We start from the raw sequence: 10,554 nt of genomic DNA on the forward strand, positions 1-10,554 counted from the left end.
CCAATTCCCTTGTAAATACTTCTTCTTCTAAATAGTCCACCTTGTTGACTTCTCGACCAATGCTTTGTTCAAACTCGAATACTGCCCATTTGTCTTTCAGCGCTCTTAGGGCTGCCTCTTCTTTCGTTTTGTCCTTGTATTCTTTATTGAAAGCCATTAATCTGGCTTTGAAGGCCTGGATATCGGCCATTTGCTTTTGTGACTCAGAATTCATTCAAGACTCCTTGATTATTCTTTTCCCAATTACTGGCTCTTCTAAAACCACTATATTTGGTCTCATTTGGCTGAACATTTCAGTGAGTGCGTCCACTGAAAATGGCTCTTCACTCTGTGCGACGATCTGAGTTTCTTCCCCATCTTGGACTACCCTGACAGGTCCATAGTTTCCTTCGTACATGAACATTTCCACTGAGTTCGCTTCTGCGACAAAAGGCCTATGATCGGCCTGCACCACCTCTACTTCACCCTTGTTGTTCCAAAAGACCAGGCATTGATGGAGTGATGAGGGTATGCAACGACTTCCGTGTATCCAATCTCTTCCTAGTAACACATTGTAACTAGTAGGACCATCTATTACAAAGAAGACTGTGGTCCTAGTAGTTGTCTTCGTAGTTATGTCCAATGGCATAACTCCCTTAGCTGAAGTTGCTCCTCCATTGAAACTCGTAAGGATGACTTCTATTGGAATCATGTCACCCTTTGTCTTTGCAAATTTCCTCATCATCCTAGATGGAATGGTGTTTATAGCTGCTCCATTGTCGACAAGCACTTTTGCCACAAGGATGCCGTTAACTAGAGTTTTAACGTACAATGGCCTCAAGTGTTTAGTCATTTTCATGGCTGGCTGTTTAAAAATAACCTTTTTGGCAGCCTCCATTTCTACTTCCTGCTTGTTTTCTGTCGAATTATCCCTCTGTGATAAGTCGACGTGCAGCATATCGCGCTGAGCCTCTGTCTCCTGAATTTCCTCCTTACTGTTTTCTAACGCTTCTTCATCAGTTACCCAACCTGTGGGAGGGGGCATTATTCTTGGAGGTGATCCACACTTTTCAGAGCGAGGCACTCTCTTCTTCCTTTTGGGCGTCCCGTACAGTACGTAGAAATCGAAAGAATGCCCAGATGGTTCTCCCAACAAATCTACTTCGCGAACTCCCTCTCGATGTAGTTTCTTCAACAGAGTGTTGTGCGATACTCCTCTCCTTTCTGCTTTTAGGTTGATTTCTTCTTCGATGTCTGTCATCCCGTCGTCTTTTTCATCATTGTAGGCCTCTCTAGAAGTCTGGCCTTCTTCATATTCCAGCACGCAAGCCTCTCCTTCGTTGTCCTCCCTTTCTTCTTCTTATTTTTCTTTATTCTTGAATTCATTGGCCAATAAGTAATTATTAGCCACGACAGAAGGTAACGTACCGAACTGAATATTAAGGGGCTGATCTGGATCTTCTCCATCCCTTCTGTCTCGCTCAAACTTTGATCTCCTAGAAGAAGTTTCTGGCAACTCTTTCATTGATTCATCTGTACCGGTCTCTTCATTATCTTTGAGAACATTTTGATTAGCTACCTTGAGTAGTTTAAGCGCTTTAGGATGTGGCACTCCTTGTTGCTGCCTTATCATTCGTCCATAGTTTCGTTAAAAATGCCTTTGTTCGGTTCTAGTCATCTCATCGAAGGGTATTGCCCTTCCTACATTATACTGGAACGAATGCCATACATTTGGCCGGCGAGGTTGCGGCCTGAATGTTTTCCCATTATCTACTGGCCTGAACTGCCTCCCGAAAGGCGGTCCTTTGTAGAACGATGTACCTTGCCCTCTACCGGGCTGAGCGTTTGGGAGGAGAGTAGGGCGATGGGGATGCTGCCATGTACCTGGTTTCTCCGTATTCCCACTCACTTCTCTTTTACATCTTGCACACAGGACGTCTTCGTCCTTTTTTGGCTCCTTCCCCTTGATTCGTTCAAAAACACTGGGATGTGGTCCAGGGTCCTCTTCTCCATCATCTATGACCAACTTGAATTTTGGCAACTTGTTTTTGAAACCAGACGTCACCATGTTCACTCCAAGTGGCTGTGGAAAAGGATTTTCATCCACTGCCATCTTTTTCTTATCGTCGAACGTAATTCGTCCTGATTCAATGACATCCTGCAATATATGGCGAAAAACCAAGCAATTGTTAGTCAAATGTGACCATGTATTATGCCACTTACAATATTTTTTACCCTTAATTTGTTCAGGGTTTGGCAATTTATACTTATCGCTCAACTTTATCTGCTTATCCCTATATAATTTATCAAATATAAGGTCAGCTTTGGTCACATCGAACGAGAACGTTCTAGCCTTTATGTTTCCATTTTTCATGGGCTCATCTTTGCCCTATGGTCTAGGCTTAGCCATTATAGGACAAGTATACGTGTCTCCTTTGACCAATTCAACCAAACACATCTCGGCTTGATCGTATGACTGGTCGCTGATGGTATGAACGTCAAAATTTGGGTCTTTGTAATAAGTCCCTTTACTAGAATTTTTCATCTGCTCTTCTTCTCTTATCAGTCGTTCATATCCAATCACGTTCGCACTCAACTGGAAAAGGTCAGGAAATTCCTTGTCTTGGAATTTCTTTTTTAAATCAAAGCTCAAACAACCCTAAGCGATTTTGACAAATTCTTTTTCGGGCAGAGGTACAAAACACTTGCTTTTTGCTGTCTTGAATCTTTGGAGAAAACTTTCTGCCCATTCGTTTGGCATTTGACGTAGATTCGCCAAATCAGCCACAGTAACTTCAGACTCAGTTTTATAAAACTGAGCGTGGAATAATTATTCCAATTGTTGCCATGTTTGAACAGAGTTCGCTGGCAAGTTTATGAACCAGGAGAAAGCTATTCCTGTTAATGAACTAGGGAAAAGCCTCATTTTATGGTAATCAGTTACATCACCACTTTGCAATGTGAATCGCCCTATGTGCTCTAGAGTAAACACCTCCCCTAAACCGGTAAATAGTGAGAATTCTGGCACTTTATACCCTCTAGGCCATGGATATGCTTGGTCTACCCAATCAGGATATGGCTTTGTGTAAGTCGGCCTAATGACAGGACGCACCCCAAAAGCCATCTGATCCTGTACGATTTCCATAATCTGATTCCTCAACATGACGTTAAGGTCATATGGAATTCCTACAGGTTGGTTAACCGGTTGATTTGAATGAGGCCTGACGTTTGGTCCTTGATTGGCAACAAAGTTACCATGATTTAGGCCATTACCATTAGCCTGAACATCTATTCCCTCATTAACACGTAGGGTATTCTGTTCATTGTTTAGGACATTATCTCTTACATTTAAATTACCCCCAAGTTAGGCGTACCACTACTGTTGTTCTGATTTGGCACTGCACCACCCCCTTGGTTTGAAGTAGAGGGACCAGAAAGTGGTTCTATCCCTTGATTCGGATTTAAGACTGAGGGATTATGTACTACAATTGTCCTACTTTGAAAGTGGTTTGCAGCAGGCAGAACCGGTTGACATATTTGGCCTACTAACTTATTCATTATTTCGTTCAAAGTGTTTAGTTGTTTGGCCATGTTGTCATAATGTGTATTCCCATTTTAGGTAAATCTTTCCATATTATGAATATTTCGAAGATTTACCTGTTCAACGATATCTTGTGTGAGTTCTCCAAGTAGTGCACGCATAGTTCGAGGACTCAACTCTGTCATTGGTTCGTAACGACTGTTACTGCTTTGATTCTGTCCATCTGTTCGTGGAGAGGCATGCTGCTCCTCATATCGCTCGATCACAGACTGGACTCCTCCCTGACTTGCTGCTTCCTTATCGGATCTCTGAAGCATATTGTTTCACCTTTTGTATTTTCAATATCAAACACCACTGTTCCACTGGGCGTGCCAAATTGTTTCGCGTGCGTTAGTCGCTAACAATTAAAAAGAGATCAGACGATTGTGTAAGGAACAAACCTCTTGAGATAAAGTCCTAAAAAAGGGGCGTTTTTTATTGGCGATGACTTTACAATTGGGGAGTAAAAACAGAATGCCTCCAAGGGGCGCAAGCACACGAGTTACTATAAAAGAAGTGTTTAAATCTAAACTAAGGAATTGAAAGTTACATATTCTCTGTTTGAGAGTGTTTGATTCGGGATCTTTTGCTCTATGTCTTTTCTTTCTTTTATACTCCCTGGATGGTCTCTTTGTGATCAACCGCCTAAAAACTGTTTGATCGTTCTATAACTGCCCACTTTCCTCGTCATGGCCAACTTGTCATGGAACTGCCTTTTCTAACTGCTTCCATTACTCTTTGTCGTTCAACCGTCTTCAATTGAATTCCTTGAATCGTGGAACGTGATAGGGCTGCTTAATAACTGCTTTGATAACTGCGCTTCTTGATAACCATAACACTTCATGTTTGCTAAGACCTTGGGCGACTCGAAAGTTTGGGCGAGAATAGAGTAGCAGCTCTGGGCGACTGCATGGCACTCCATTCGCTCAGATCCTGGGCGGCTGCATAGCACTCCATTCGCTCAGATCTTGGGCGACTTGCAAGCTTGGGCGATGGTGTTACCGCGTTCATGGGCCTTCATCCTGAATTATTTGATTGAGCTTCGTTCTTTGGGCTATCTGATTTGGGAATCCTCCAAATGAATTTCATTACTTAGGCCGTCCGATTTGGACTGAATTTTTATGTGTCAACATAGACATATACGTCTAATGCAACAAAAACAAAGGGAAATGTAACTACTGGTCAATGGAGAGAAATTTTTGAAAGTTGAGTGATGATTGAGAAGACTTCCGGGGTACAATATAAAATACAATAATTTTTAAAATAATCAACTTAGTATTTGGCAGTGCTTCAAATTACCTTTTAACATTTATATATAATTACCTTCCTCCAAAGAAATCTTTTGTAGAAAATTAATAAAATACAGAAGGGTCAAAAGAAAATAAAATGCACATAAATCTGAAAGTAAAATAATTATTGTAAACGAGCTCTTCATGTTAATTTATTTCTTCATGATAATAATAGAGCAACAATTGAATTTAAAATGTGTCTTTTGACGAGTATGGGCCTGTTTGGGAGGAATTTTTTCTTTCAAAAAATTGATTTTTTGACTGTTATTTTACTATTTCAGTCGTCATATTTGACTTCTTCTCTCACAGGTGGACCCCACTTTCCTCCTAACCGTCAAAAAATCAATTCTCAAAATCACTCTCAAGCAGGTTCAATCTTTTACAACGTTTCTTCATCGGTTATTAAACTTTAAAACGTTTTTCACAAGCTATTGAATTTATCAAATTGTTAAAACATCCGTCATTAAAAAATAGATGGAATGGATAGCATGAAAACATATATTCATACAGAGACGGATACACGGGGGCTGGGTTGGGTTGTAGCCCCCCACCCTAGGTCCAAGAATTTTTTTTAAGGTATTTTTTATTTTTTTGGGTAAAAAATCAGTTTTTTATGTGTAAAAAAATTTTTTCCACGTAGTAGCTCGATTTGAAATTTTGTAGCCCGATCGTGGATCCAATCCTGAATCCGTCCCTGTATTCATACGTGTCAACTTTGTAGGATCATTTACGCTAAGTTACTGAAGTTCAATGGCGTTGACAAGTGAAAATATTGTGGAAAGTACATTGGTCAATGAGAAAAATTATGCAAAGCCCAAAATGAGATACTTATTTAATACAGTATATATCCTCTCTACTATTTTATTCTTATGAAAATTAAACTTCGTCCATCTTGAATTAATAAATAAACTAAACTACAAATAAAGGATGAAACAAGCATGTTATCCTAAATCTTAAAAATAACTTAAAGTAAGCTTTTAGTTATGAACATGTTTAGCTCCCGTTTGGTCCCCGTTTTGTAGAGTTAAAAATGGGTGGAATAATATTTTTTTTTTTAAAATGAGAAGTTAAAAAGAAAGAAAAAGTTTTCGATTCACATATAATATTATTTTATGAAAAATTGTGTGGTAGAAAATACGTGGGAGAAAAATGTAATTGAAATTAATGGGACGAAACGGAGGCTTATAGTTTACTTCCGTCAACATAGTAACATAAATTGTGGGTGACGCACTGGTGGGAAGAGAGCAGAGGTGCATGAACGTACCTTCAGAAGGATCAGTGGTGGCATTTCTTCGGGTTTGAGCTTGAGCCCGAGGCACCTCTACCAGAGACATGGTCAAAAAAAGGCATAAGCCTAGCAGCAAATCTAGTTGCCGCCTTGGCGCCACCTTCGCGAGTTTCATCTCTGTCGGTATGGACCAGAAGCATGCGAATTTCAGAGGTAAATTCTGTACTGATATATCAAGAAGTGATCGTCTATTCTTTGGCTATATCTCTCAATTTTTCTTGGTTGACAGCTAATCGTATACTTGTCATCAACTGCAATTAACGCGTTTGGTCCCGCTTTAGAACAGATAAAAATCAATTTCTGGGACCGATGCCTTGTCTTTAACCATTTGAAAATTTTAAAGTACTGGCTCTTGTCAGACTTTTCACGTGCACATGTTAGGGAGTTTTTCTCATTTTTGCCCTTCAATTGATTAGCACATTGCAAAAATGAAGGCATGTGAGGGCAAAATGGACAAATACACATAATACTTTGTATTGAATGATCAAGTGGGCCCGGTGAGTTGACAGGAAAAGCAATCCTCCATTTTGCAAGTAGCACCCAGACAGTATATTAATTTGCTCAATTATTATTGACCAAAAAAATTGTTCAAGTTTTTATTTAAAGTCCGTTTGAGCCACATTACAATACGAATGAGAATGAGAAATAGAGTCGTTATGGATCCCACACTAGAGATAGAAATTCAAAAATGATGACTTGATATGATAGATAACGATCATATTTTTCATTTTAATGAGGTAAAAATAGGGCTCAATCAGGGACTTAATTTATAAAAACTTAAATATGTGATGAGATTATAGCATGTTACCAGCTTAAGTTTATATTTTGACTTAAAATGATATTTATAGAGTTATGAGAATGTCTCACTTTTTGTCTATAATGGTATGAGGCTATTATGTGAGGTATTTAATGATATGATCTTGACGTTTGATTAAAAATGTTTAAAGGAGAAGTATGATTATTTTTGAAGTCTTCTGACCTATCAATTCATATTTTTTTAACCCTACAAAATCAGCATTATCCTTACGTGGCACATGATCATTGGTTTCTCAGATATTCCTTAGAAGGTTTAAGCTGTTTACAAAGATTAATGATTTGTCCCCCACCCCACACCACACCACACCACCCCACCCCAACCTTTGTTCAACCCCCTTCATCTTCTCTATCACCCATCACTCGTCAGAGACCACGTTCAATTGCTCAGGCCCACAAGATTACAAATTTGAGAAACCAACGGATCATGTTAATTCATCACCCCTCCCAATCTTAAAAAAATATCCTACATTTTGGCAAGTTGCTCTAATGCTCCAGACAACCCCAACGACACCGAACAAGGGGGAAGAAGAGAAGGCTCAGTTTTAAGTTTTACTAGATTTTGACTTTTTCTGGGTCAAGTCCGAACTCGGTAAATGGAGTTCCCGTTGGTGTCGCGGGCTCTTAATCCCCCAGTAACTTGGTTTTGTAATTATGAGTTGCCGGTGAGAATAATAGAGATGAAAAAGAAGAAGGGAGTTTTGACAAATAATGGGGTGGTGAAAGCGGAGAGGAGTAGTGGTGCTGGTGGAAAAGCGGTGGAGAGAGAAGAAAGAGAGAGTCGGGTATATAGGACGGGTTCAGGTATTGAGGTTAACAATTTTAATGAAAGCTTTAATGATGCAGAATTTGCAGTCTGGGAAAAGATTGGAATTGATGTTAGACTAAGTTAAGGAATTGGTAAGTCTTTTACCTTTATTATTATTATTTTTTTTTTGGCCATTCATTTACGGGAGGAATATTATTTTTGTTATGATCTTTGATCCAATCCTGAATCTGTCTCTGTCGGACTCTAGCCTTAGGCTCAACAAGTTTTTTTGTTTCTTTTTCTTATTCAACTTTGACTTGACTCATAAAAATCATAGAAAATATTAGGAGTAGCATCTTAAAGCCCACGACATTAGTAAAAGTTTATTTGGATCATTGGTGTAAAAAGTGTATATGCTATTTAAAATAAATGTATATGTTTATTTTTTTGGTAATATCATTCATCATCTTCTTAATTTCGTAGATCATTAGGTCCATTACTCATGGATGACATGAAGTTTTTGTTTTCCTTTTCTTTGAGGATATTAATGTCCAAAAATAAGTCGATGACCAAGTTGCGTCAAGAGCCATACATTCAAGACTGATCTTGCAATATTCCTTTATCTTATTGGAAATTTAATCAGTGGGAAAATATTAATTTTATGAAATGCGATTGATGAATCAAGTGAGAAAATGTAAAAATAAAGATAAAATTAATTTTGAATTATCAAATTTATAACTGTATCATCATTCATTTAACCAAGCAGATTAATACATTATTACAAACATCTCAGTTACAATCAGCAAATTACAGACAAACCACATTTTATTCCCAAGCCTCAGCATGATCTCTTGTCAATTTATAGGATTGATCAAAAATTCCTTGAAATAGTAACCTTCAAACCGTGTTTCATATGAAGCACAACGGAGTTACATGGAGCTATAGCATGGCTTTTTACAACTTGAATACGGAAACTGCTTATAATGGAGGCTGCAACTATTTTCATTTGAACGAAAGACATCTCCTTCCCTAAATAGCTCCTTGGCTCTGCATTAAATGCTGTAAATTTGAAAGAGGGTTCATGTTTTATTTGTCCTTGTTCGGGAATCCACCGTTTTGGCTTAAACTCTAGACAATCTCCGCCCCCCTCCCAAACCAGGGGCGGAGTCAGGATATCAGTTCAGTGTGGGCAAAAAAAATTCAATGCCGAAAGTCAAGGTTTTGGTCATGAATTTAATGACGATAAAAAAATAAAACAATAGTACGACACACTAAAAACGACATAATTTATAACAAATACTGGAAGCAACTCACAAAATTCAGTGTAATTCACAATTTTACATAATCAATTTACAATGCATTTCACAAATTTCACATAATTAATTCACAGTGCAATTCACAATTTCACAGGCCAATATATACTATTTTCAAAATCCAGTAAGGCAGGAACAGAGTAAGCAACTCACAATCGCAGACTGCTAGAGGCTAAGGCAACAATGAACTGGAAGTGCGTCTTTCTCACAGTTATGTAGAAAAAACAATTGAAGAGCAACTGTAGGAAGTGCCACTTCGAGCAATCGAAGAGCAAAGTCGAGAGCAATAAAGTTAAAAAAAATAAAAAATACTGGAGATAGAAGTACAAAAAGTGCTAAAGATTGTGGACAAGAGCGGTAATTTAGCTCTTATTAATTGATAAATAAATAATATTTTTTACGTCAAAAATTTTTTTTTATGAGTTAAAAAATCAAAGAATAAAAAATAGTAACCCGTCCAATTTGAAAACAAAATAATAACATTACCATCTTCTGCTTGGCAACTCTATCCTGGTGGATTAATTATTCAAAAACCCAGATCTAGAACAATGAGTGAATCCCAGCAACATTTGGTAGATTTGCAGGAAAATGGAGGTTTCGGGTCAGATCCCAACTCGTGGTTATCCGGCGCCGACAACCACTCGTCTATCAGCCGAACTTTTTCTTCTCGTTCCATTGCATTCGCTGCTGCCACTGGCGATGTTGACCGCGTTCTCTTCAACGATCTCGTTAAGATTGTCCCTCTCGTTCAGTTTGACCAGTGGACTTAGGAGGAAGAGGTTGAGTGACTTGAGTCGGAGATGTGCACGGCTGAGTGACGTGCGGAAAGCGAAGTGACGAGTGCTACCGGTTGAAATTGAATGAATCAAGGTGCAATTGCCAATTAATTCAATTGAATGGTCATGGAATTGTAGACGGGTCATGGGGTTTGATTGGGCTAACGGGTTATTGGGCTAGTGGGCTTTTCTGGACTGGACAGGGAAATGAAATGAAACTCTTAAAAAAAAAAGGAAAAAAAAAGTTTGGGCCTGGGGTTGGGCCCAAAAGTTCAATGCGGGCATGTGCCCACACTGGACTTCATTGGGCTCCGCCCCTGCCCCCACCACCACCAATATGGATTTCGTTCTTCCTATTGAATAGAAGGATAAAACAGTTTTTGTATTCGGCTAGATCTTATGTCCACTGGGAAGAATAGTTGGCTTTATTGGAGCTTTGTACTGTAAAGCCACTGGTGGAAATAGGCGTAATGCTTCACATAGTCCACCATGTAGATAAACAAGTTTCTTTAGCTCGTCTTTGTTGGAAAATTTCCATTTTCTTGTTTCACCAACTTGTAAATTTGTCATGATTTCTTCTCGAATCTTGTTTTCTTCGATCGGATTTGTTGCTAGAAGCCAAAAAAACCATGTAAGAGCTGCACTTACGGTGTCTTTACCAGAAGAGATTAAATTCAGCACGGTGTCTTTCCATACATATTCTGTTGAATATTTGTTCAAAATCAATGGAATGATAATGGACTAATTGTTGGGCTCAATTATGGAATT

At 38.7% G+C, this 10,554-nt stretch overlaps 1 protein-coding gene and 1 long non-coding RNA gene across 7 annotated transcripts in view; one reads left to right on the top strand and one right to left on the bottom strand.

Annotated features, from left to right (window-relative positions):
- The window catches only part of LOC111370708 (probable LRR receptor-like serine/threonine-protein kinase At1g56140), a 57,698-nt gene extending 51,293 nt beyond the window's left edge, over positions 1 to 6,405 (bottom strand). For 5 of the 6 annotated variants that reach the window (XR_002698479.1, XM_022992551.1, XM_022992550.1 and 2 more), the window contains exon 1: positions 6,113 to 6,405. Coding sequence is in view for 4 of the 6 variants with exons in the window: in XM_022992551.1 (XP_022848319.1) it covers positions 6,113 to 6,251 (139 nt within the window). In the remaining 2 variants the exon portion in view is untranslated. The remainder of the gene's footprint in view (positions 1 to 6,112) is intronic. The other variant, XM_022992552.1, reaches the window with a different exon arrangement.
- An 891-nt stretch (positions 6,406 to 7,296) lies between these two features.
- LOC111370713 overlaps positions 7,297 to 10,554 on the top strand; it is a 17,147-nt gene continuing 13,889 nt past the window's right edge. Inside the window, exon 1 of the long non-coding RNA XR_002698483.1 lies at positions 7,297 to 7,849. This is a non-coding gene — a long non-coding RNA (uncharacterized LOC111370713). The remainder of the gene's footprint in view (positions 7,850 to 10,554) is intronic.

This window comes from Olea europaea, chromosome 21, assembly GCF_002742605.1.
Source record: "Olea europaea var. sylvestris chromosome 21, O_europaea_v1, whole genome shotgun sequence".
Classification (NCBI taxonomy): domain Eukaryota; kingdom Viridiplantae; phylum Streptophyta; class Magnoliopsida; order Lamiales; family Oleaceae; genus Olea; species Olea europaea.